Source organism: Podarcis tiliguerta (genome assembly GCF_965153285.1).
Source record: "Podarcis tiliguerta genome assembly, chromosome: 12".
Classification (NCBI taxonomy): Eukaryota; Metazoa; Chordata; class Lepidosauria; order Squamata; family Lacertidae; genus Podarcis; species Podarcis tiliguerta.
In genome coordinates, this window is record NC_139545.1 from 28,878,502 (window position 1) to 28,906,341 (window position 27,840).

Genomic DNA, 27,840 nt, shown 5'->3' on the forward strand with positions numbered 1-27,840 from the left:
GAGGGGGACTCAAAGACAGGCTTCTGTCTTTGCAAATGATGCTCTTGTGCATACTCAGAAGCTCCTTTTTCAGCTTTGAGCAGGAGAGGGGCAGGTGCCTGTCTGTGAACTCTCCTTGCTTTTGGCAATCTCCCCCCACTTTCTGAGTTGCTGTTGAAGCAGAACTGGCAGATGATGTGTGAACACTGTCTGGCTTTTGCAAGTGTTCCTTTCAAATGCTCAAACACTTCCTCCTTGGTTTTCAAGCAAAGGAACAATTCAAAAAGCTCAGATTGTGTTCAGGGTTAGGGTTATTGCTGTAGCTCGTTGGCAGAGCACATGTTTTACCTGTATGAATTCTTAGGGAGCTCCTGCCAGTGAGTAAGGGGTAATTGGTTCCCCAAGCTGGCTGGGGCTGATGGGAGTTGTAGTCAAGCACCATGTTGGCTACCCATGTAGACAGTACTGAGCTAGATGGGCAGGTTTAAAAACCTATAACAAAAACTTTGTTATAAAGTCAAAATTAATCTGAACTATTAATTGGAAGCATACCAAAACAAATATAGTGCAAGGTTTTTTAGTAACTCAATTGCAACTTTCTAGTGAATATTTTAAATAAAAAACCCACTATTCTCCCCACAACAACATTATTTGAACATTATTCATCCCTGACAATAACATTATTTGAAAAGCTCACGTCCTGAATATAATTTATCCTATTCCATCAAGGGTCCTCTGTACTGAGGGCAAAGGGAACCTTTGTCTGTGGCTCATCCTGCTTGATATATAGGAGGTTTCTGCATGCATGAGAAGAAACCCGTATGCAGCACATCTCACTTGTCTAAATGGGACAAAAGACTGATCTTGCTGATTTTGCATATGTCAAAAGGGCAGCAGGTTGTGTGTTTTTTTGTTATTTAATTTGTCACGTTTTCCAAGGCTATCAATAGTGGATGAATATGCTGCTAACCCACTTGCTACCTTGCTATCTTTGGGAGAAGAAAAGGCTAAGGAGTAAACCCTACACAAATCTGGAGAGGAGTCCCCAAGATGCTTGGATGGTGCCTTGTACGCCTCCATCCAGCAACTCCTGCAGCCAAGCTGGCGCCAAACATTTTGCTCTGCTTTCCTTTGGACCACAATGGCAAGGCCAAGAGTGTTGTTGTCTACGTAGCCTAGGACCTTCATAAACATTGCCACACTTGAGCCCCTGGGAGGTCACTTCTGTGCTGCTAACGCAGCGGTTTCACTTCTCCCAAGGAGGCACACTCCATTATGTATGTTTTTATTGCCAAGGAGAAGGAAGAGTTGCATGTGGCATTTTCTACCTTGGGTGACAAAATAAGTTGACAAGCTTTGGATTCTACACACCTTTCCTTGAAGGCTGGGGAGTCGATCTGTTCCTTTGTCACAGGCAGTAAAATGTATTGGGCTGGCCTTGGTTTTAGGCGTCTTTTCACCTACCCTGCTCTTCTCTAATTTATTATTGGTACTGAAAAAGCTGACACCATTGGCTATCTATTCAGTAGGGCAGATTCATGTACACAGCAGCTGCATCTTAGAAGAATCCCTAGATCAAGGCTCAAGTGTGCAAAAGTGTGAAGAATTATAAATACACTTGACTGTTCTTTAAATACTGATAAAGTTGGGACACTGTAAATTGGGCATCTGTGCATTGCCAGTGTGTGCTCTCTTTAAGGTGGAAAGGACTTAGTTTTTCAAAATAACATTACACCTACCCATTTGATTCCTTTCTATTAATAAACAAAATTCATCGTTATGCACTTTTCTAAAAAAAAGTTTAGCTGTGCCCACTGTGATGCCGTGTTCACGTGCTCAACTAGTGTATAATAAAACATTTATTATTTCCATATTTAGACTCAGGGCAATTTTTTCTGATAATATGCCATCTAATTGCTTAATCAGAAAGGTTATATAAAATAGTTTTAACAGTAGGGGGCTTTTTAATTAACATCATAATGCAGAGCTGCACTGCAGCCTATTTTAGTATTGATAACCAAACTGACTCCACTAAACCTACAAGAAACTTTGGTGGCTGTAGCTCTCCAAACTCTCTTATCCTGCATTGAGAGTGCCAAGTGCTCATGAAATGCACACGCTTGTTGGGGTCACGACAAAACACTCCTCTTATCTGTAGTGGGGGAATGGAGTACAGTATATAGATCTCAAATTAGGTAGCCATGGGCTGTGGCAAAGTCATAGAGAACATGCTTTGCAGGAAGAGATTCAATCTCTGGCACCTCTGGGTAGGGCTGGGAAAGAAGATGTTGCCAGTCAGTGTAGGCAATAGTAAAGTAATTAGATCAATGGATTTGGTATAAGATGGCTTCCTAATGACCAGGATGAAGTGTCACAAGGCAGCTTGCAGGCTGTTACTGCCTCATAGGGAACGTATTCCATGTCGACCATCAGTCCCTATAGTTCAATATGGTCTACACTGACTGGCAGCAGCTGTCCAGGGTTTCAGGCAGGAGTCCTTCCCAGCCCCACGTGGAGATGCCAAGGGCCAAACTCTTTGCACTTCCAGTCAGGGTAGACAGCACTGGGCTACCCAACAATGGTTCAATGTAGTATCAAGCATTCTTTGGGCTGCATCCAAAGTAGTGTTGAGTAATGCATCCCATCAATGCAGGATTTCTCCTTGCACAGCAGGATCCCCCACCCCAAAGTCTGTTCTAGGGGCTTTCCCAGCCCTTCAGGGCAGGTTGGGGTAGTGGTGGCGGGGAGTTGCATTGCAGAAATGGAAATTCCTGTACTGGTGGGGCATGTGAGGTCAGTATCCAACTAACTTTGGGACATATGGGTCTGATGTGTAGTGTATGAGCTTCTTATAAATCATAACTCATTGGTTAGGCAAGAATGGTACAATAGCTTATGTGTGGAGGCAAGAACAAGAAGGTTGAAAGGAGTTGCTTCTCCATGACAAATAATGTAGTTTAGTGCAGACCAAAAGTTTTGTTGCTTGGCTTTATAAATAAAAGTTCTATAAAAGAGGGAGTGAGATCTCAGCGTGAAATCCTCCACATTACAGCTTTTGCCCCTGGGAAGAACAAAAATTCTTATTAGCCAGTATGAACTCTCATCTGAATTGTCTCTCTTGCATGTGTGTGTGTGTGTGTGTGTGTGTGTGTGTATATATATATATATATATATATATATATAATCTTTCTGAGTTTGCATAAGGTTGGCATCACTATAGTACTGTATAACTGAGATATGGCCACATGCAGAAATAAATGTGTAGTCAGCTAATGGTTCATTTTTTAAAGTTCTAGCCAGCTAAGTCAGAGCAGGCCCATGGAAGTCAGATACAACCATATTTTGGATGTGGGGAATAAAAATCCTATGTTTAAAATGAATCACAGTAACGATTCATTGCTTAACAATAGACTCTCATTGCTGCTTAGCTTTGTTTTCTGAAGTTTATGGCTGAGTCCAGTGGCAGAAACGATTGCAGTCCTATGGTGCTGAAGAAATGCTATCTAAGCCTTTGATATAATGTGAAAGAGACCGTTCCATAAGGACAATATGGTACTCCAGATTAAGTTCTGATTTTCTGGGAACCCAATTAGGTCCTTCCTGAAGACTATTGAGCATCCCTTCATTGCATGCAGTTCCTATTTATGCAGTGCTTTCTGTATCATTCGGGAATATCCTGAATTCAGGAGCATAAAGTTTAAATTAGGAGCAACAGGCTGACAGCCCGTTGCAAATCCTATAACTTGAGAGGAACAAGATTTGGGCCAGTTACTCAAGGACCACAAGGTGGGGGAAGAGGGCTCATTTTGTACTATTGAGAGTAACTCTGCTAGAAATGTTGTGGCAGATTTCAATACGTACTTTCCCATGGCTGCAATGTACTGCACACATTAAAATGATAACATAGGAAACGGTCCTAATCCAACATCGGAAGGCTAAAGGCTACCAAAGTACATCAAAAGCACTCTGTTTGTCATCATCAGCCTGCAAAAAGTGCCTCTGTCTTCACTCGCATGCACAGTGGTGGTGTTGTAGCACTGTTTATGCGTGCCCAAAGGGCTGTTTATGAATGGGGATGTTTAGACCACGTTCACGTCATTTACACCACTATGATACTGCTTTGAACAGTCATGGATTCCCCCCAAGAACCCTGATAGATATAGTATGTTAAAGGTGCTGAGAATTGTTAAGAGAGCCCTATTCCCCTCATAGAGCTACAATTCTTGCAGTAGTTTAGCAATCAGGCCCTCTTCACAGTGAAGTATGATACTGCTTTAACTGAGTAGTGCAGATGGAACCATTGGAGCCATTTTTTGTACAGCAGATTTCCCCCCACCCCCAAAGTGCATTTTAAAGTTAAGTGGAAAGGGGAGGGGGGACGCAACAAATTAGCCTAAATTATACATCTTCAGCATAGCTTTATTTAGATCCTCTTGCAACACTTATTATACCTATTAAAGTATGGCCCAGCAAAATTGTAATGTATGTTTGTGCCTGAAATATTATGTAAATATTGGTGTATTTTCTGTTAGGTTTTATGGGGCAATTGCATCAGCTAACTTTTTCTGCTCGCTTCTTAAATATTAGTAACTTGTTAGTGTATTCCATTTTCCTGTCAATATGTCTGCCTTACAGCCGATTAATTTAAAGATCTGGAATACATTGAATGCTTGTGTTTTTATTTTTTTTAATACCTGTCATAATGAACAATAAGCCACTGAATTAGCTTGGGGAAAGACTTCTTTTTTACTTTTCTTTTCCCACCTCACTTCATTATGATGGCATACCCTAGACCTGGATTTTGGACAGCATCAGAAATCACATTAGCAAGTATGACACATAAAATGGGACTCAGTAAGTTTTCAAGACATGTCTCTGGTTAAGTGGCAATTGCCCAAACTCCCTAAGAGTTAGCTAATCTATCTCTGTTACAGAACTTTCCTGTTATAGCTGTAGGGGATATTATATCTCTTGACAGCTGCATTTAAGTTTTTGAAAATTATGAGATCATCTATTTCAACCTGGATGTCAGATCTTAGCATCTCTTATGATGAAAGTCAGGATGCTAACTTTTTTTCTTTTTAAAAAAGAAATGTTCAGATATTGATGTTTCTTTTCTTTTGTCTTCATGTTTCAGAATGAAGAATAAATTTTGGTATTTCGAATTTGGCACTTCTGAAACTTTTTCAGCAACCTGCAAGAAGCTGCATGAATCCCTAGAAATAGAAGTAAGAAACTAATTGCTATATGTTATTCTAGCAACTGGAGGGTTATACGTGAAGCCCAATATTTATTCTAATCTATTCATTTATTTTAATTTATTTACATAATGTGTATCCCACAACTTCAGATTTTTGTTCCCAGGGTAGGTAAGGGACTAGCTAGAAACAAAAAGTGCAATTTGAAATAAATAATAAACACATATATGAAGCAGTTCTTCAAAGACACATTAGGAAAGGTCTCTATACAACTAAAAATGTGGGAGAGTTGCTGAGTTCAAAAGAGATGCAGTTAGGCAACAAAATGCATTCTACTTTGAAGCCATCTCCCCCAGTGTAATCCTGATAGCATTCTTTTGTTATAGCCCTGAGCATTTATTTATTTATGAATATTTATAAACTGCTTAAATTCCAATGCAGTGTACAGAATTTTTCTAAATTTACAGTGTGACAATCCAGAAAAACAACATAAAACAGTTTCCCAAATCTGCAATGACCAGTGAGATAAAGTGACTGTTGATGAAACTTCAACATTGGAATAAGATTCAGTTTTGTTATTAGGCAAGTATTAATTACAGTAGAAAAGGGAAAGAAGTTTGACCTTATTTCATTTCATTTTATACCTTGCGTTGCCAGTCACCTCTCATTCCACATAAGAAGAGCCCTGCTGGATTAGACCAGAGGTCCAATGCCTATGGGAAATCTGCAAACAGGATCTCAGAACAAGCACCTCTTTTCCTTTCTGCAGTTTCTAGCAACTGTTAGTCAGAAGCAAACAACCTCCAGCTATGGAGATACAACATAGCAGCTAACAAGCACAAAAGTAGGATATAAAACCACCCTGAAATACAGTATATTCTTAAAGCAGCTGAAAAAGCAAGAAATCAAAACTTAGCGACTTAGCATCAGGAACCAACTAGAAAGTTTACGATCTCTATAGCACAGGTTTGGTTTTTTTAGGGAGAAAAAATAGAGGGGGGAAAGTTGTGAAGGCAGGAATAGCTTTGGGAATGTAAATTTGAAAAACTTATTTCTATATATTCCATCTAAATTTTATAACCTTTAAAGATGGGTTCACGAAAACTGTACTCGCTTTCCTTAATTAAAGGTTAAAGAATGCATTTGGGGTGTGAGGGAACCATTCTTTTCATAAAGTAACTTTTGTCTGTGCACAGAACTCCAGTTTGCAATTAGGTGATGAAGAATTTAAAAAGAGAGAGGAACATAACCAGTATTCATAAGCGGTTGCCAATATTTTGGGACCATGTAGCCTCTTTATCCTGTCTTGGTTCTTATTGGCTGTGGGTCTACAGCAGCAGGGGTTTCACCTATGCCATATGGGCAAACGGTGCAGGTGATTTAATGGGTGTAGTCTTAAGCAGGGGAAATGCAGTTCAGACTCACAAAGAGGCGCTCACTCAGCTCAGGAACTATAGTGAACAGCCTGAGGCAGCTTTTACCCTGAAGAGAGGAACCTGCAGACCCTAACCAAGAAAGCTTTGAGACTCGGGGGATAGGGACGCTACTTGAGTCTGCTCATTCAGACAAAATGCCCAGGGGGCTGACATGCTCAGAATCCTCTCAGTACAGCAAAGGGCTATGAAGGACTATGAGTAGGAAGACAGCTATTCTGGGACCCTGAGCAAGGAGGCTGCATCCATTAAATGGTTAAGCCATAAGGAGGAATATTCCTAAACCTTAAAGCAACAGAGGCCCATAATCTACGGAGGAATTTTAGTACCTATTATTCCATTCAGGGGCAGAGCCTTGTAAAAGTTGTGATTTAGAAGTGGTTGCCCATTTGAAATCCAGATCGGTGCTTAGCAAATTACGGTGGACATCTAGTGGTGAAAGGAGAGGCCCAGTGACTTAACTAACACTTTAGAGAGATTTAGAAAGTTATTCTTGGTGTGGAGAAAGACTTGGAACAAACAGAACATATTTCTTCACACGACAAACCATTAATTTATGGAATTGACCAATGCAAGATGTGACACCTGATGCTGAATTGGGGGTTAGGGACTTGTAGCCCTCCATATGTTGCTGCACCAGAATTACCGTCATCCATGACCGTTGACTATGCTGGCTGGAGATGATGAGAGAGTGGCAACATCTGGAGGACCACAGACTCCCTACCACTGCTTTTAAGAGAGATGTGGTAAACCGATGGAGATTAGGATTATCAATGGCTGTTGCCCATGATAGCTAGATGGAATGTCAGTGTTCAGATGTAGTTTATTGCTGAGCACCAATTGCTGAGGAGGGTTATCGACAATAAATATGACACAAAGACTTCCTGGAATCCCTGACAATTGTGCGAAACAGGATTCTGGGCTGGTTTCAGTCTGATCCAGCAGGGCTTTCCTTAGGATAGTGTGCAGCCACATGTTATAAAGTCATTTTCTTCATTGTTTATCATTATCTATTTATGCCACTTTTATACATGGCGCTGTGTACTAAATACCATCATTTTATCTGACAAACACAATACCAAATAAAATATATTTGCCTTTCTTAATTCAACTTTGACATGTTAGCACAATGGAAATGGACATGTACTGAAAATTCCTCTGTCTGAACAAAAGAATTTCTCCTTTAGTAATTCTGAAAGTAACTCATCACAGCAGGACTCCGAGGCCTAGTGAAATAATTGTCTTAGTATACTGCCTGCTGTGTTCAATATTGAGTGAATATGTTCCCTGCACCATCTTATATCACAATTCTCCCTTTATTTAAATAATTTTAGTCAGTTTGGGGGGCACAAGACCTTTATAAATTAACAGCAGGGAAATACCAAAGGTGTCAGATTGCATATTTATCATCTTTTTCGTGTAATACTTAAATATGTATTAAGAAGTGACTGACATAAATTAGGCAGATTTCAGAAGCCACAGGCTGTGGCTTGTAGAGGACCCCCTTCTGCTTGACATTTCATCCTTGTCAAAGATCAAATTATTTTAATTTAGGCTGCAAATTATAAGGAATGAAGACTTCTTTGTGGGAATTCCCTGTGGTAATCTGACTTTTGTTGTTACTGCTGCTTGTCAGTGTGCAAAAGATATAATATGCATGCAAATAAGGTTAAAAAATATGTACTATCTAATTATCCAGCCAGTACATTCCACTTGAAGACAGTGGGAGGCCTGACACACAGTATGTGTTTGATTCATTGAGGCCTGCAGGGTATTTACACAAGATTACTTTTAATTATGAAATTAATATCTGTTTATCGAGAATGTATAGCAGTAAGTGAGTATACACATGAGCAGAATTTTTAGTAAAAAAAGAATTCGTCTTTATGTTTAACATGTATGTGAGGTGTAAAAGCAAACCCCAAAAGTTTACTTCCAATACAAAACTTAGACACTTTCTCACCCCTCACTGAAAAGGAAGTCAATAAAAATAGTTTTTCATCCCAGCTGCCAAGTGATTCCAAGATGTGTTACTGGAGGTTTTAGGCTGCCTTTCATTAATATTATATGCAGATTTAAACTTTTGATCCAGAAAGGCAAATTTTGGAATGGAAACCTAATGGCTCTGAGTCCTCTTTCTTCCTCCCACTTTCAAACATTGTGTATGGCAACACATAGAACATATATAAATGGCTACGTTTCAGAGAGCCTGAAATCTAGAATGGGCAGATAAGAATGGAAATAAATATATACCAAGTAGAAGGGACAGGTTAGGAAAAAGCAAGATAGGATAAGGTGAGATTTCAATGATACAGGGTTTTTAATATGAGCTTGCACCATGTGGAACATTATTTGCACCAGCACAGCCTATTGGGCACACTGGTCTGAGCTCATTGGACATTGTGCATTAAGCACAACATTTTCATAGGGGTAAAGTGAACAAATTCCAGTCAATGTACCTGGGTTCCATGAACCTTCCCATTGTCCAGGTCATGTTGGCCTGGAGGTAGACATGTCTGGTCAGTGAGGTCCCATTGCCTCCATTTTGTATGATTCATATAAGAGTTCATTCGTGTGGAATAGAGTAGGACTAGGCTAGCCAAGGAATAACAGAGAACCCTTTACTGTATTTTCCAGTAGGACTTATTCCTTTTGTTCCTTAAATTTCTTGGCCACATATTCTACAATAATATCTCAAGTGACATATGAAAGCAGTTAATGACAAAAGGCCATAAAACTAATAAAGCACCATTAAATAACACATCGTTAATAATATTAATCACAAACCACGGTCTTGGAATCTACCTGAAGTTAGATTTGCCTGCCCTAAAACTGAACAGCTAAAACCATGATGAATTAAAAGGACAACAGCAAAGTACAAAACTAAGTTACTATCTCAGCAGCAGAAAGCTAAAAATAAAATAAAACAAAAGCCGAAGAGACTGGATAAGCCTTTTATTTAGATGATTTTAAAATTAGATTCAAATCATCATGATGTTAATACACATAAGCAATCATTTAGTATCTCACCCTTTTTGGCAGTGAAATGAATGATAGAGCGACACCCTAATTTAGCAACAAATAATGGTTGAGGTTCAAATGGTGAATTAAAGGATTTTGAAAATATTAATACATGGACTTGGAAGGATAGTTCTTCTTTCTACATCACTGTTTGATGTCCAGGTTGCACATGGGGACAGAATTAATGTATTTTAACAACTCAATACCTACAGTAGTTAAATGTCAACTTGGTAACCATATGGTACAATTTAAGTCTGTATTACCCTTGCCCCAAAAGGTGGCTTTCAACACACTTCATCACAATTAAACAGCATTTTAGTGCCAATTTTCTGAATAAATACATTTTATATGCAATTTTAACTAATCTGCAGGTTTTGCCAGAAATGTCCCATAATAATAAAATAAAACTTTTGCATATATATTTTACTAATATATGCAGTTTTCCCCTGACATATATAACACTTTTTACACATTGTTTAGTCAGAGAACTGTATCACAAAATTTGAAGATGAGCCAATTTTGAAAGAGAGCTGTTTTTGTTGTTGTTTGCATATTGATTCAAGAAGTGTGTGTGATGTAGTCTCTTGTGGAAATGCAAACGAAACCAGTTTTCTTCCCTAGCCCAACCAATTGTCAGCCAGTTATTTTTTCTCCACCCTTTCCCACTTTCCTCCTCCTTGCTTGTCTCTCAAAGATGGTTCCTAATGGTGGCAAGACCCTTTGTTCACACCACGAACAAGTCCAGCTCCACACTTAAACTTCCATCATTAGATGTGCTGTGGTGATATTTGAAGGCCTATGACACAATTAGGTACCATTACTATTTCCCATCTATGTGCAACTTCTCATTTGCCATCCATTTCTTTCTTCTAGTCCTCTGTCAACAGAGAGGCACCCTCCATGGGTCATTAAAAAGGTAAAGGTACCCCTGACCGTTAGGTCCAGTCGCAGACGACTCTGGGGTTGCAGCGCTCATCTCGCTCTATAGGCCGAGGGAGCCGGTGTTTGTCCGCAGACAGCTTCTGGGTCATGTGGCCAGCATGACTAAGCCACTTCTGGAGAACCAGAGCAGTGCACGGAAATGCTGTTTACCTTCCCGCCAGAGCAGTACCTATTTATCTACTTGCACTTTGGCGTGCTTTTGAACTACTAGGTGGGCAGGAGCAGTGTCTCAACAATGGAAGCTCACCCCATCGCAGGGATTCAAACCACCTACCTTCTGATCAGCAAGCCCTAGGCTCTGTGGTTTAGACCACAGCACCTCCTGCATCCCTTCCATAGGTCATTACTTAATAATAAACCATAATAATAATAAGAATTGGGAGACAAATTGGGAGTTATATGCCTATCACAAAGACATCCGTGGAGTGTTGTCATGATTCTTACCCTAGATTACTAGGTGAATATAGCTTTCAACACTTATTATGAATTAAGGTCAGAATTAGAGCCATATTATGTAAAAATTAAGGTCAGAATTAGAGCCATATTATGTAAAAACATCACAATACTTTACTAAATGAGGTGTAAGATGTCACAATAGATCAAAGTGGAATCCAAAAAGCATTTGAATCCTGAAAGGAATTGTAGCTTGACTCAAGAGGCTAGCTGTTGCAGTTCTACTTCTACTTGGGCCACTTTCACAAAGGAGATTTCAATTTTTCACTTGCTGAAAGAACCAGATTGAGCAGGTAGCTGTTCCTAAAACAAAATATGAGCAAAATATTACCATATGCTGAGGCATTATGTAAATGGCTGTGCCTGTAGTTTGGACTGATTTTAACCATACCATTGTAAGCTTCCTATAATCATACCAGTGCAAGTCTCCCACAAGAGATATGCCTGGTTAAAATGGTCTAAGAAAACCATACAGAAAAGTAATATATTAAAACACCTGAAACTTGATTGAATGAATAGAAGCAAGTTTGAAGACTGATGATGTAGCGAACCATTTAAGTGAGAACCTCCCCTTCTGGATTTGGCTAGTTCTATATTGTTGTTTTTCTCCAGAAGCTCATCAAATAATACAGAAGGTAGAACTCCTGACCTTTTCTTTTTAGTGCCACGGGTAAATGAAACCTTTGACAGAGGGAGCTAAAGGGCCCATTGTTGCTGATTGTGACGATAGCTTGAACAAATACCAGTATTTGCCCACTAAGCTCTGTGATGTCATCACAAGTGCCTTCAAAACTGGTGACCATCGGGGACTAGATTTGAGGGCATTAGTTCTTTTGCAATCACATTTGTTCATTTTCCATTTCACAGGTGCCCTACAGTTCAGGGCTGGGGTGTGGAGAAAATGTTAGTGGTGGGATCCAGACCCTGGCCTCTATGCTTATTTGTATTGTGTCAGAAACTGAAAGATAGAAAATGAGTATGTGTGGAAGTGAGCTCATGTAGCAGGTTAATTCTGATCACTGATTTCTCCCTTTATTTCTCTCCTCTTCTTTTCCTGGCAAGTGTGATGGATTTCAGATAGACTTAAACAATATTTCCCTGGAAGGGATTGCTATTTTGAACATCCCAAGCATGCATGGAGGATCAAATCTTTGGGGTGAGACCAGGAAAAGGCGAAGCCATCGTCTATTTGAAAAGAACAGGTCAGATAAAAGAACCACTGTTACAGACGCTAAGGAACTGAAGTTTGCATGCCAAGGTGAGAGTCCAAGTAGAAATAAATAAAACTTCAAGATTTTATGTATACTTTTATAAATAGTTGATGACTGTTCAATGTATGAGAGATTATCTGGCAGCAAATCCTAAAGGTGAGGATTTATAGAATAATTCTAACTAGGTCAGGTGAAAAGTTTAGATCTTTCAGCTATCTAAACAGCCTGCTTCCTGTCTGGGCTCAGATTTGGTGATTTCTTGACAGCTTCAGAAAAGGATTTCTGTTTTCAGATTAATGTCTTTTCCTAGCCTATATATATATATAAAGTTATTTTAATATGTTTGTGTATCCCTGGTTTTGCATTACTCTTGTGCTAATGTCTGTTATGCTGGGTTGAGAACTGAGACACAAATATAAGCTTACTTGTTAATATCTGTTCCCTTATTTCTTTATACTGAATGAATATCCTGTCAGATGTTTTTATTTCCAGAGTGAAGCAATAATTGTTAGCCCTGACAAAGCCACAGATTTGAGAGCACATCCAGGAGTTTTCTCTAGTTCTATTTTTTTCTACTATTTTAGTTTTCTTAATAGGACTTGGTAATTCATCTGTAAATTAGGGTTCCATTATGTCTACAGGTACCCACATGTCAAAGGGAATGTATCCTTATTTTGCAGCACTTCATGTAATCCAAAACCAACCAAATAGATGTGTTACAATTTGGCTAGGGTTAGAATGCCATGCAGGTAAGGGTGGGGGATAAATCTGTTTGGTTTGCACTATATTGAGAATCTTCCTAAATTTACACTTCCTCAACCAACATGCAAGCCAAAACAAGGAGGGGCCATGAGGAGAATGGAGCCATAGAAACCTTCATCCAGGGCCTAAATGCAGGAGAGTGTATGAGCTGCTGTTAGGCAGAATAGAAGGAGCAGAGATTTGTGGTGGAGAGATGCAGTGGCCAGGGTTGAGGGGTTTAACTCTATTCTCACCACCACTTTCCCTCTGCAAGTCCTTTGACTGCTGTTCCTCTCAGACAAGGTTTCCCAGTGAGAGAAAGAAGCTGGGGGAATGGCTGCTCAGCAAAAGTGTTAGGCACATATCACCCCTGCCCCCCACTTCCTTTCCCCTGAGAATGCCCTCTCTTCCCTCCCTTGTTTGACACAACATACTTAGTTCCAGCCTGAGGGGCTTTCTATACCATTAAGAGAAAAGTGTGCCACACACAACTTTATATATACAGTCATACCTCGGGTTACAGACGCTTCAGGTTGCATTTTTCGGGTTACGGATGCACCGAAACCTGGAAGTACTGGAACGGGTTACTTCTGGGTTTTGGCAGCTGCGCATGCGCATAAGCGCTAGAGCGTGCTTTGCACATGTGCAGAAGTGCTGAATCGCAACCCACAAGTGCGCAGACACAGTGCTGCAGGTTGCGAACGCTGTGGGTTGTGAATGTGCCTCCCGCACGGATCATGTTCGCAACCCGAGTGTCCACTGTATATATTATTTCTGCAGCACTATGATGGGGAAAGTTACGCTGGATAAAATGGCCTTTTATGCAGCTTAAAAAACACAGAGGTACATCAGAGTATTTGCAAATCTTTTAAGGTGGAAACAAGTAGGGCAGACTGAATTTCACAGAAGGCTTAGCCCAAGCTCTCTCAAATGTGACCTGGGTTTTGGAGTCCCATCTATCCCAGAGCCTCAGACTGTATAACAATTGCAACAAATGGAGGAAGTCACACAATCTTTTCCCCTCTCCCAGTACAACCAAAGCAATTGTGATGAGCAGCAGATTCCAAAAGCAACACGATTTTCCTATCTTTGACTTGAACCTCTGTTCTTTTCCTCCTCGTTCTCCTTTTTAAAATTCGAGCTCTAGTCCAAAGCGGAGAGTTTCATTTAGGAGAATGCCTAAAGCTAGCAAGACACCTCTCACTCCCAGGCACATACCTCTGCACATTAAATTCTTTCAAGGATTAATTTTAATATGTTCATGTGCATGCTACTCTAAAGTGATGGAGTCAAATGTCTGGTAGAGCCTACGCCAGCCTGGTGCAATCCCCATCAGCTAGAGAGCATCAGGATGGGGAATGATGGTCCAGGTTCTGTGTGGCCTTTGTGGTTTGTAAGCATTATTCAGTTTCCTAAAGAAGCTGCACGTTTCCAAACAATTGTTCAGAGACTTCACAGCAGTTGCCAGCTAGATTGGCTCTAACCACTGTCATACCCTTTACTATAACTACTGACATTCCACTTTTGTCTTCAAACCAGATGTCATCCATTACGGAGAACATTCTCTCTGCAGGTGCATTAAAGTCTCTGCATGCCAAAACAAATTCAGCAAGCGGCAGAAGATTTTTTCTGATGTGCTTTTAAAAAAGTGATTTAGAAATTTCACCCATCTAACAGCCAGTTCTCACCAGCAATTTAAAAAAAACAAACTGTGTGCGCACGCACACACACACACACACACACACACACACATGCAAGAGAGGGAAAGCATTATAATTCACATGAATGTGAACCATGTTCATAGCTTTGGGCAGGAGTCTGAATGCTAATAAGGATGTGGATCTTCATGCAAGTTTTATTTTGAATATTTGGTGATGTTCAAATATTTCCAGTGTAATGCATGTGATATTGAGAAACATGGGGTTGTGAAGGGACACTGCAAGCTTCTATATATCCTAGCACAATGGACATCATTATAGTAGGTGTGGGGTGAGACCACTCCTTAAGAAACCCCCACTGGATTCAGAAAACTAAGGAATTACTGTCCTTCTTAGCCAAGGTTCTTGAGCAAATGGTTGCAGCCCGCATCCAGGCTCTCTTGGATGAAGCCAATTTTCTAGATCCCATTTCAATCAAGGTTTAGCCCCAGTTTGGGCATGGAAGCTACTTTGGTTGCCCTGTATGCGTCCAACCCTCCGACCCTCCCTCCGACTCCAACTCAGTCAGCTCTGCCAACTGGCCAGCTGCTTCTTCAGCTCCTCTGGTCCAGCTAACTCCCCCTCTCTTACAGAGGTGTCCAACAACAGTAGTGTGGGAATCTCTTACCCATCACTACTTCAATTCCCCACTGCCGCTGCCACTAATCTCGGGCTCCTGGTCCTCTGGCACAGCCTGTCCAGGCTGGCACCACAGTCCCAAGTCTGTGGGGAGAAATAGGGGAGAAATATTTATAATTTAACTTTCCATACAAGAGTGCATTACTCCATGTTGCTGAAATTATAAACTATTGGCTTTTGTGATCAGCCATATGCTCAAGAGTGACAGTTCAAGAAGGTTTGAAGAACAAATGTAAGATGTTCAAAGGTATATTTATGTATTAACAGCTAGAATAATCAACCCTCAAATTAATACTATTTATTATCAATAATTTGCACTTCAATATTGGTGTACTTTTATGTATTGAGAGAAGTGTTAATTAGCAAATTTTTAATATACAAATGTTCTCATTGTTAGGGGGAAAGACCATCCTCAGTACCTTTTATTTTAATTCCCTTTTAGAGCAACACATCAGAACCAAAATGACCTCAAAAATAAGCATGTGCCCCCAGCCCTCAGATTTGCTGCTTAAATTTGACCCCTATTGATTAACTTACCAGATTTACCTACAGATTTAGCCAATAAAAGCTTGAAAACCTAGTTAAAACAAGTAGGTTCAATAATAGCAAAAATACTGTTAATTTGTTTGTGAATTACCTCTTTACACCACAGATTTTGAGGTTTACAGCTCCACATTTTCCACTGTGACCCTAATGTAACTCAACAGCAGAATGCAGGTAGCATTTACCAGTTTGTTGTAGTCTTCATGACTACAATACATGAAATATATATATATATGAAGGACAAGAGCATAAACTTGTTTGACTCATTATCAGTCTAACAAAAGCAAGTTCCAGCATTTTACATCATTCACCTTTCTTTTTTTGACAGCTGTATAACAATGTCATTCTCCATGCTGTTCATGCTAGTTAAATGGGTTCTTTCTTTTTCAATTATCTAGCAACATTTTTGTCAATTATCTAGCAGCTCACATTATCAAAACTTGCCATAAACTGGATAGTTCAGTCACATTCCTATAATGATGGAACATATGTTTAAAAGGCACCCGTGTCCCGACAGAAATCAAACATGTGGCCTAAGCGAAAAGAGATCTGATGTATGTGCTATTAAAGGAATCTAGTTTCTGGATTCAGCGCTTCTGAATTCAGTGGCCACAATGTCACCCTTCCTTTCAAGTTGTTGCAAATAGTTCCTTCTTTTTTAAAGGAAACCTTTCCTATTATCTTTTGTTTTAGCAGAATCAGTTCATTTTCCAGAGGAGAGATCTGCCTTTCCCATGCGCCAGTTTGCTAAGTGAAAGGTTTTTACCTGCTCAGCTATGAACCCAGGCCAGAGCTGAGAGCGCTACTCTAAAGAAGCATTTGAGAAATGCGGGGTTTTGAAAAGACATGCTATTCTGAGGCTCAGCTTAGAAGAATTAAAAACAGATTTCACACAGCCCTTTATATCCCTTTATGTGGGAACAAGAGTGCCATCCGTACCCCTAACAAACAAAAGCATAAAACCAAAGCAATTTAAACCAGTGTTGGAGAAACTTTGGTTAGAAATATAAACATTTGCGCAAAGGTACTTTCAGGTTTTCAACAAGTTTGGGTAGGTTTGTTACAGAAAAACTTTAAATACATTCCTACGTCAGCAGGTAGTAGTTTCTCAGTGCCAGTATAGTAGAAAACATAACTCATTACTTATCAGACCTATTAATTTATATCCCCAAACCAATATACAAGATCCTTCATTGATATGGCATGGAAATTGAAAATCATAACCTTGTTGGATTTGAAAGGTTAGAATACAGAAAAGCACCTGACAGATACAGTATTCAGATATAATTGCAGGGGTGTGGGGAATATGTTTCTTTGTTTCCTAAACAGCAACTCCCAGGCACACATTGTTGCAAGTGCTTTTGAAACTCCAGGGAGTTTTTAAGTCAGACTCATTGGTTAATGATATTGGCCTATTAACCATTGTATGCCACTGTGGTTGAGATGCCATTGATTTTATCCAGATGCCACTACCAGCATTTAAAAACTCTTTACCATAGAAGCCAACTCCTAGGGGCCAAAGGAGCTTTGGCTCCCCATAAAATATTTGAGGGACTGCAAGAAGATCAAACCCATCCATTCTTAAGGAAATCAGCCCTGAGTGCTCACTGGAAGGACAGATCCTGAAGCTGAGGCTCCAATACTTTGTCCACCTCATGAGAAGAGAAGACTCCCTGGAAAAGACCATGATGTGTGAAAGATTGAGGGCACATGGAGAAGGGGATGACAGAGGACGAGATGGTTGGACAGTGTTCTTGAAGCTACCAGCATGAGTTTGACCAAACTGTGGGAGGCAGTGGAAGACAGGAGTGCCTGGCGTGCTCTGGTCCATGGGGTCATGAAGAGTTGGACACAACTAAACGAATAAACAAAGCCCCCCCCCCCAAGTAGAAGGGCATTGCCATTGAAATGGTGTGCATGCCCTGTGTCATGCAATCAAGGGGGCATGGCTTACCTGCCCCCCCACTATTTTATTCAAGTCTGCACCCCTGCTTTAATATCAGTGAAGCAGGTAGATATTCTCTGGGTCCAGAACTGAAATAATAAATAGGGTCCTTGCCTGCAGTGGCTCAGTTAATTGTTCCATCAGTCTTCTGATTCCTCAGATATCCACAGCAGCTCAAAGCGACTTGCCTAGGCTACCAATCTAAACAGCAACAGAGAGATGTAAATTTCCAGATCTCATTGATCTACAACTCCCAGAGGGATGTGAGGGGCAGATGAGGCTCGTCCACCTAGGAAGGTAGCCCATCTAGGAGAAGGAAAACTCTGGTCCTAAACCCCCACTGCCTTGTGGGATATCTTCAGGAGAAGAAAAGGCTAAGGGGTAAACCCTACACAAAACTGGAATGCAGTCCCTCAGGTGGTTGGATGGCACCTTGTACGCCTCCTTCTGGCAACTCCTGCAGCCAAGCTGGTGCCAAACGTATTGCTCTGATTTCCTTTGGACCACATCAGCGAGGCTGAAGTTGGGGTGGGGTGGGGAGGTCAGGTCTTGTCATCTCAGCAGCCCAGAAACTCCATACACACTGCCCAGGCTTGCACACCATGGAAGGTCACTTCGGTGCTGCTAATGCAATGATTTGACTTCACCCTCGGAGGTGCACTCCATTGTCTCTCGAGACAGACTGATGCCAACAACTCCCAGAATCCCTCCCCACTGGCTTTGCTCCCTGGGTCTTTTGGGTGATTCTCATTGGTTCTGCCCATCCCTATTGTAAATGCAGCAGCTCTCTTTAGCACAGCACCCAGAGTTCAATTAGGGCAACCAGAGTTGGTGGGATTCATGGCAGATGGCGAGATATCCCCTTGCTGGAATTCTGTTCGGCAAACATATGCCTCGACAATGCCGCAAAGATTCTAAAAACATGCTTCAAGGGCTTGTGATAACCGGGGACTAAAAAAAATAAAATAAGTGCTTTAGCAAGACACATGAATGACAGCCAGTGTGTTTGTGACCCAGTTACTTGGAAATAGCTGGTACAGAAACAGTTGGCACTCAACTTTAAATAAAACTATAGAACTCTCTCAGCCTCTCCACTCTCGCTGTGTAAATGTGAAAGTACTGTAAATCCTGTTGACAGTTATTGCCATATCTATTGGCACACAGTCAACACCAGCTATTTGAAAAGTGTTGTGCCGCAGAGCTAGTGCCCATTACCTGTCTCCCTATATTTTCTTACAATTTATTTTCACCCCAGCAGGCAGCACCTCACAATGTCATTAATTTGTAAGGCGGCTTGTTCTTTCCAGTGCAGCCTGTTTACAATATGCTCATGTAAACAACCCAGGAGTTTACTGGCAATGCTTTACGGTGTCAGAAGGGACACCACAATTTAAAAAGCAGTAGAGGGGGGAAAGAGCGGGTCAGGCAGGTCACCCACATCTCAAGCTCGCCTCCTAAACCCTGGGTCAGTCTTCCTCCTCTGAAAAAAGATGTCAGCGCCTACATAATCCATTGGACTGAGCTAGATGGTGGATATAATTTAAAATACAGAAACTGCAATCCAGCTGCACACTAGATTTGAGTACACAGATTGGACGGCAAGGGAAGGGAGCAGATGATAACATGTAAGCACGTGTGTCGATGATAATGGGAAGAAAGGGGAAGTGGAGGAAAACAGATCAATCGGCAGCCAGCAGAGTTGAGGAACCTGTGTCCCTCTAGATGAAGGATAGTCAACCGTCTTAGAGACATCATTCCAGTTTTGAGGGGAAGCAGGTGAATTTTATGGGGCAGTGGTTGGTTTTGTCTCTGAAGATGAGGTGACATAATGTATTATCGTTGCCAAGGGCTCTCTGTCGCAAGAGGACAGGAGGTCACAGCTTGAATGAGCAGCAAGGCTTTTGTATGTTGTTGTTGTTTTTAAAGGTACCTCTCGGCCTCCTTTTATTTAAATGTAAGATGAACATTCTTAAGGTTCATTTGTCCACTGAAACTTTACAAATATTTTACAAATCGTCCTGCAGAAGGGGCAGATAGTCATAAACCCAAACATCTCCAACTGAAGGAGAGTTGTTTCAGCTACAGGATGTTATTTAATTCTTGTTTTTAACACGCACCATAACCATCTATAAGTGAAATGCGTTACACTGAATAGAACTCCTTTGCAAAATAGCTTAAGGAATTAGACATTTCTATATTCAAAGGATAAAGAATAAGCTGTTTTTCTGAAGCAGGTTATTTCCCACAACATCCAGTGAAGAATGTGCAGGGATATCTCATTTGTATTTTGGAAAATTATTAATCTGAAGATCCAGGTGTCCAGGGCAGGGTTAAATGGATAATATAGTGTCAGGCGTCTCTAGGGAACATGTGTCTGCAGTTAAACAAATTGAATAGCGATGACAGATTTTCCTGCCTCCTCATATAAAGGTCAGCGGGAGAAACCATCTATTTGGCATTACAAGATATAAGTGTGACTCTTAACCAAACCCAAATTCAAACACCTTATCATACTAAAGTCAATTATTTTAATGTAATCTTTTTTTATTACAATTATTCACCATCTTGAAAGATCCCTAATACAGAAGAGCCTCAGAATTATCTGGCTCTTGAATGAATCCAATTTTTCCACCTCAGACTGAATTTTTATCAGTTACTGAAATGTTTTCATAGCACACAGTGCTGTTTTAAATCACTATGCTAAATTACAATAACAATATGGATTATTTTCCCTGCAAAGGAAGCACCTGTAATCGTATGTTGTTAATTACTCCTGCTCCAACCCCCAGTATTTGGGGGAAAAATAATCCGCTTACAATTACAAATAATTTATACCTGGAAAATTTTCAGAGAGGTGGCTAACAAACATAGCAACACAAATCAAAGAACAAAACAGATGTTCTGAATCTGTCAATTAAAGAGATTTTTTTTAAAAAAAACAACAGCAAGAAATGGAAGTATTGTATTAGAGGCTATTTAGCCACCCACTTTTATTCTTGTCCAAAAATACCTCACAAAAACATTGGATACAAACAGTGGGTCAGAGCCAGAGATCCTGTGCGTGAAGCTCCAACCATAGAACTTTCTGCTCCGAGAAACAAGAAGGTACCATATTTTTTCTGTCTATAAGACACCCCCATGTATAAGACGTCCCCTATTTGGGGGGACTCAGATTTAAGAAAATGGCCTCAGCACTATCCGTGTATAAGACACCCCCTAATTTTTTAGGGAGAAAACCTAGTCTTATACACGGAAAAATATGGTAATTTTTGCTCATTTCCCCTGCCCCCTCTGAAAATCTACTTCAGAAGACCCTCACTTGTCTGAGTGACAGGCTCCACAACATCCCGAGTCTTTCCACAAAGAGGAGGAGCCCTTCCATTTGCAGATGAGCTGCTCTGGATCCAAGCCTGCCAGCCGCTTGGAAACCACAATGCAAGCCACTTTGCCAGCGCTGTGCACAGTGCTTTGAGAAGCCCCAAGCATAGCACTGGCAAAGCATTAATTTTTCCATTTCGCCAATCAGTTGATGGGGCGGAGAAATGGAAACCTGTATTTTCCAGGCATCCACTGCACGAAGGGGAACTCCCCCACACAGCTGACACCTGCTGAAATCTTTCTGGCGGGAAAAGCAAAGGCACCACATCAGCTGTGCGGGGGCGGGACTTCCTTGTGCAGCCAATCCCTTAAAAAAAAAAAAAAACTGATGAGAGGAGGAGAAAGAAGCCTACCGTCTGCATTCATTAATTGGGCTCAGCATCTTCCTCCATGGACTGGATGCCTGGTTCCTGGAGCAAAGCATACCAATAGGTTTCTACTGAAACCACAGCTATATTGGAGGAAGACCTCCATTAAATCTGCACTAGTGAACCTGATATTTTTACACTGGATTTCATGGGAGAATGGAATTTCCAGCTTCTTTGTAATGTGGAAGGTTTCTAGCCCTCAGAAAAGCATGTGAAGTTTTCTGCGAAAGGTTTACAAAATTAAGAGGGCAAGTCTGAGGGGGCTTCCATATATCAGCACGCATCCACAAAGTCTTCTGTGCTTTGAATCACGCAGGAGAGGAAGTGAGCTGGACTTCCTCTTCCACTGGGCATCTCCCTTATGACATTGTTCACATAGGAGCAAATTCACAGGCTCGGCTTCAGATATTCTAAACGGGCCTAGGAACAAGGTAAACTAATCCACTTCCTCTTGCCTCCTTGTTTAAGAATGTTCAGAAACACACTCGTTTTAATACTTCCATGGTAAAACACGAGCCCTTCCATAATACCTTTTGAGAAAAGTAAGTGCATTGTTTTCACGGAGGTTCTCACGCCAAAGATAATGTTAGGCCAACACAGAGATGTAGGACTTACGGTGCTTCAGATCTCATTGGACTGCAGCTCCCATCATCCCAAAAGACATTGACCTTGTTGGCTGGAGCTCATGGGAGTTGGTGTCCAACAATATCTGGAGGGCTACATATTACCCACCTCTGACTTATAGAAACTCGCATCCTTTGGGCTTTGTTGGCTGGGCATTTTTGCTGATTTCTTGAGATGGAGTTGTTGCGTTGTTAATTCATCAGCCTTTTTACGACGGACTAAGGTTAGGTTACATCTTTCCCACACCTGGCTCTACGGCTGCCCACATCCTTTTAAATGAGAGTTAGATGCACTCCTGGGTAATGCCTCTGCAGCACAGGAGAAGATTAAACATTAAATCTAGTAAGGCCGGAGTAGAAAGATTTATGACAGCACTTAATGAAAGCTAGTATCTTTACATTTTACAGACTTGAAGTGAGGTTTAATCATAACCTTACAAGTGGTAGGTGCCAGCGTTTGGCTAGTGAGCCCTCGCTAAAATTGAAATGGCGTTATAACAAAGTATGATGTTGCCTGCACATAGATGGCAACATTACAGAAATTAACAGGGCACTTGCATAAATTTCATACACGCTTTTTATTAATAGTGATTGCCATATATATATAACTGAAATGTATATGCACACACCGTTAAATTTTCCAATATATTGCGATTATTTTTTGTACTCTACACTTAAGCAGCTGCCAAAGCAAACAGAAAAACCTGAAATCACAGTCAGAATACCCGCTTCGTTTCCAATAGGACAGTTATTGAATTATGTAGCCACTGTAGCAATTTTAAATTTAAAAGCTGAAAGCAAGAGGCAGTGGCTAAGAGCAAAAAAATCACAATTCACCTGGGAAAATCCAGATTCACTCTGCAAGTGAAAAGGTGCACTTAAAAAGAAATGCTAATAATATGGTTTACAAATTACTAAGCACAACCCTGTGCATATCTGCTTGGAAGCAAGAGCCACTGAGTTCTTGGGGACTTTCTTGCAAGTAAGTGTGCCTAGGACTGCAGCCAGCCAGTGTGTGCTCTCTAAATGCCAACCATCTGTTGGCAGGCAGCTTTTAAAAGACTAGAATTCAGACACTCCAAACCTAAATTATTAATTTTGTAATCTCCCCCCTATTCTCCCGGCAAAGGACAGTGTTTTCATTTGGTGTTTTTTTGGGTGCGTTTTTTAAACGTGAAGTTTCAAAGTTGAGGCATCAATAGGAATAACAGTTGCTTTGAAATGGTATATGATGTTTTGGAAAGTAACAGCCTAATCTAAACTAGTTAGAAGTGTTGTAACAATGTATTGTGGTTTAAAGATGTTTTATGATTTCCCACCCTGTGCGCAAAACATACATACACACACTCGAGGTGGGGACAGCACATGCCATCGTGCTCCCCTCTCCTTATGTTGATTTTGAAATCAGGGACAGAAAAAGATTTCTTTCTCGCTATAATCATCTGAATGATGCCCCCAGCTATGTTATATATAGCACAATTCAATAATAACTACCATCAGTGTGTATTACAACTATATTCTTTTGTGTAAGATATTGGTAAGAAAGTGGGGTGGGGGGGCGTTTGCGACTTGTGATAGCATGCAATATAGACCTTCTAATGGAAATTAAGCTTTGAAGGCTCTCTTCTCATTTTCTGGGCATGTCGTATATTTGGTGATGCTTGCTAGCAGCTGAAATTCTGAATGCCGTTGGGTCTCACCACCCTATTTACAGTGTGGAATTCAAGGCTGTTGACAGAATAAAGTGACAAGTACCGTTCTGTTTCTTTGCACTGTGTTGCTTTTTGTTTTGGCTGATTTATTCTGCCCAAAATTCACATCTGTATTGCTCAATGAATCCTGTGATGGATGAATTGAGAGCTGGCTTTGGAAGAAAGAGTGAACAGTGAGCTGGAACAGTGAAGAAAAGTTATGTCAGCTTTCAGGCTGATAATTTGACTGGCTGAATTAAGATAACTGCATGCCACACAAATATGATCAAAGCAATCTAGATTGGCCCAATAGTTGGGTTTTTTTAAATGTAGATGTCTGCTTAAATATACAAATTACAATAATTTGATACCCAGTTCAGTTCATTATATCTCCCTATCTAGTTTCATAGTGCATCTGCTGCTAGTAAAATAGTACACAGCATGCTTCCTCTCCTTTTTCTGGGCTTTCCTTCTTTCCTTTCCTTTGATTGGGGCATGCAGGGCCAACTTGTAAGGACAATTTTATCTCCTTGCAATGTTCCCAAGGGAGCATTCATGCAGAGAATGCTTTGTGTGAAGCCAGCTCTCTTCACACACACACACACACAGAGAGAGAGAGAGAGAGAGACAGAGAGAGAAAGAGAGCGTTATGGCTTTTGAGGAGAGACCCTCGCGACTCTGTTAACTGGAAGAAAAAATGTGCAACCACAACCATAGAAAATGCTTTCAAGGACTCGCACCTGCAACTGCAGATATCCCAGGTCTTACAAAATACACTCTGCACAATTACATTACCAAGGAAAAACTTAGGGAGCGCTGCGTAGAAACAAAATTTGCAGGCTTGAACCAGCTCATGGTTTGATTTAATTGTCTGCATTATTGAGGAGAAAGTACTGGTCCGGGTGCAGACACATCACAGAAACGCTTCAGTTAAACATGTTGTAAATTTTGTATGAGAAAGCAGGTTGGCAAAAACAGAACTCCACAGCGCCATCTGGTGTCACAGTATTATAATGCATATACAATGCTTTTTCTTCACCGGTATAGCTGAGTCCCTAATCTAAGATAATGGAGTTGTTTAGAGAAAAGTCGAGCAAGGAGCACAATAATAAAACTAGAACTTAGGGCCATCCAGTGAAAGTAAACGTTCGAAGGTTTAGGACAGACAAAAGAAAGTACTTCTTTGCACAGCACATTGTCGGAACTACAAATTCACAAAAAGTAGGAACTGCCACCATCTTGGATGGCTTTAACAGAGGATGAGACAAATCCATGGAGGATAAGGTTATCGATGGCTACCAGCTCCAATGTTGGAGGCGGTGTGCTTCTGATTGCTGGAAAGCATGTGAGGGAAGAGTACTGTTGCACTCAGATTCCTGGCGTGTGTAGTTGGACACAGAGAACAGGGTGCCAGACTAGAATGGCCACTGACCTGATCCAGCAGACTTCTTATGTTCTTACATTACAGCTTAACATTTCCTACATTTATGGAATGGGTATCTTTGGAACAGCTGGCACTATAGCATAATGGCTAAGAGCTGGAAATTGTGGGTCCCAGTGTAGACTGGAACTGCCAGAGGCGTTGTGACAAGTGCAAGCTGCTACTCAATGTAGCTCTATTTCCCCTCCTACTTTCTTCCCAATAACATTTACTATGTGTGGTGGGTTGTTTATTGAATCAGCATATTAAAACCAAAACATTCTATAAAATGTAACTGCTTCAGCTGCAGAAGGAAGAGAAAGAGATTTTTCACAGTCCTTAAAAGCTGAAGTGTGTGTAACATGTATGAGTTTCAGTCACAGCAAGCATAATAATCCTTGGCTCAGATGTGGGGGAACTTGTGGCCATCTAGATGATGATGGGCTCCCAGATCCCACGAGCACCAGCCAGTGTGGTCAATTGTTAAGGAAGTTGGAAGTTGTCATCCAATAACATCTAGAAACAGTGCCAGAGCTTCATGCTCCGGCACCGGGGGATGGAGAGCAGGAGGGGTGGGCCTGGCACGTGTCCCGGGGGTGTGGCCTGTGGGGGCATGGCACCCAGTGTGGGCGGGGGGGGGCAGCCACGATGGCACCCCACTGGAATTGTGCTGTTGGGGGTGGTGCGCTCCCCCCGCACTCTGCCACTGTCTGGAAGGCCTTGGGTTCCCCAGCCTTGCTGTAGTTATGGAAAAAAACAAATCACAGAGAAGGTGCAGGTAAGAGAAAATGCTTATAAAAAGCAGCTTGGTTTCAGCTAATGATTCCAACCATTGGGGGTAAGCAGCACTTGCTGAAAGCCTTGCACTGCAACAATTGTCCATTGCTGTCCAATTAAAATGTATGCAAATCGATCTTTTCGGTGACAAACACTTTGAAATCCCCAATTCCATGTTTGCAATCCAGAAAATGCTGAACAAGTAGTGCATCAGTGACAGGAATTCAATAGTGCAGTATGAGAGGAGACATTAAAAGGAATGGACCCATTGGACACAGTTTCTTGTGGGTGAAATAATCTCATAGGAAATACCATTCACAGAGCAATCCCATGCACATTTATTCAGAAGTAAATCCTATTATGTGCAATAGGATTTACAACAATATGGCAGCGTGCTTTGTTATATGTGGGCAGAACCATATAATGGAACACAAAAGTAAAATTAGGCAGACATCACTAGTTCAGCGTGGGATTTGGGGTTTTAGAAGGTTTGCTTTGGAAAAGATAGAACTAAGGTTAGGTGGATAGATTGAGTTTGAATTAATTCTAGCAGCAGAATTCTGCATATGCAATACTGGATAGCAGAACACAAAAATAACATTTTAAATTTATTGGGAAAGATTGAAGCTCAATGATAAGGTCGGGTGCACCAACTCTAGTGGGCCAAGGCATCTTCAGCTCCCTCAATAGTTGTTGGGGGCCCAACGCCCTCTCCTTGGTTCACCTCCGCCCTCCTGCCTCCGCCACATACTTGCCAGAGCCCTTCCAGTCCCTGACATATTAAATGTAATGAACAATGTTCTGATACTATTTTTCACATTCTTTGAGTCTACCATTGACCTGTTTTTTCCCCGCACAATGAAAGGACTGGCAGCTGATTCTTTTCCTGACCTGAGCAAAACAATATTCAGTGCATCATTATATTATTTCCTTGCTCCAATTTGTAGAGAAGTGTTTGAGAGATGCAAGGAGCCATTTTAAATGCATTACTCTGCATCAAGCGAATATATGAAGACATTTCAGTGATGTCTTGCTGTCATTACTGGCCACTTAAATTATGTCTCCAGGTGTATCAGCACTATACCAAAGCATTTGTACCGATCAGATACTGCATAGATATAAGAGTCAGGTAGTTAGAATAGCTGGCTCAGCACATGTATCCCCGTAATATTTTTAAAAAGAGGCTTTGTGTAAAATTAGACATTGTGAAATACAGTATTTCACATTGTGAAATGTAATAGCACTGATACCAAATATAACAAGAAAGTAGTCTAATAACATTCCATTGTAATTTAGGCACATCTCTCATGTTTACTGTCATAAAATTTTATGGCTGCACATAGCAGCCAAATTAGCTACAGGAAGTTAAACATTAATAAAGTCCTCTTTAAGCATGCAAGAACAGACTAAGTCTTTTCAAAGGACTATTTAGACAAGCAGAATTCGAGAATTGAAAGTAGATGGTCGGTGCAGGCATGTTTTAATTCATAGGACATCATCTTTTTCTTACGGAACTCAATGGGAGTCTTGTAATTATTTCAGGAAGAGCACAATTAGGCCTACCCATTTCAGCTAATCAGTAATTCATTTTAAATCTCAACTGTGCACTATTTTGAGTATTGAGAATTGTGGCTATTTAGGAGTAGAATCACTCCCTTTAATATGCTATGGAGTGTATAAGGCATTGACATTGGTGTTCTGCAATGCAACATGGGTCTCATTCTGAATGAAAGGCTTAAGTATATAACCCATATTATTTAGTCAAGTGTAAGTCTGAAGAT

At 40.8% G+C, this 27,840-nt stretch overlaps 1 protein-coding gene across 6 annotated transcripts in view; it reads left to right on the plus strand.

Moving 5' to 3' along the window:
- Positions 1 to 27,840, plus strand: part of DGKB (diacylglycerol kinase beta) — a 323,351-nt gene that overhangs the window by 262,668 nt on the left and 32,843 nt on the right. For all 6 annotated transcript variants that reach the window (XM_083405386.1, XM_083405389.1, XM_083405387.1 and 3 more), the window contains 2 exons: positions 5,117 to 5,207; positions 12,089 to 12,284. In XM_083405386.1, the coding sequence (XP_083261512.1) occupies positions 5,117 to 5,207; positions 12,089 to 12,284 (287 nt within the window). The remainder of the gene's footprint in view (positions 1 to 5,116; positions 5,208 to 12,088; positions 12,285 to 27,840) is intronic.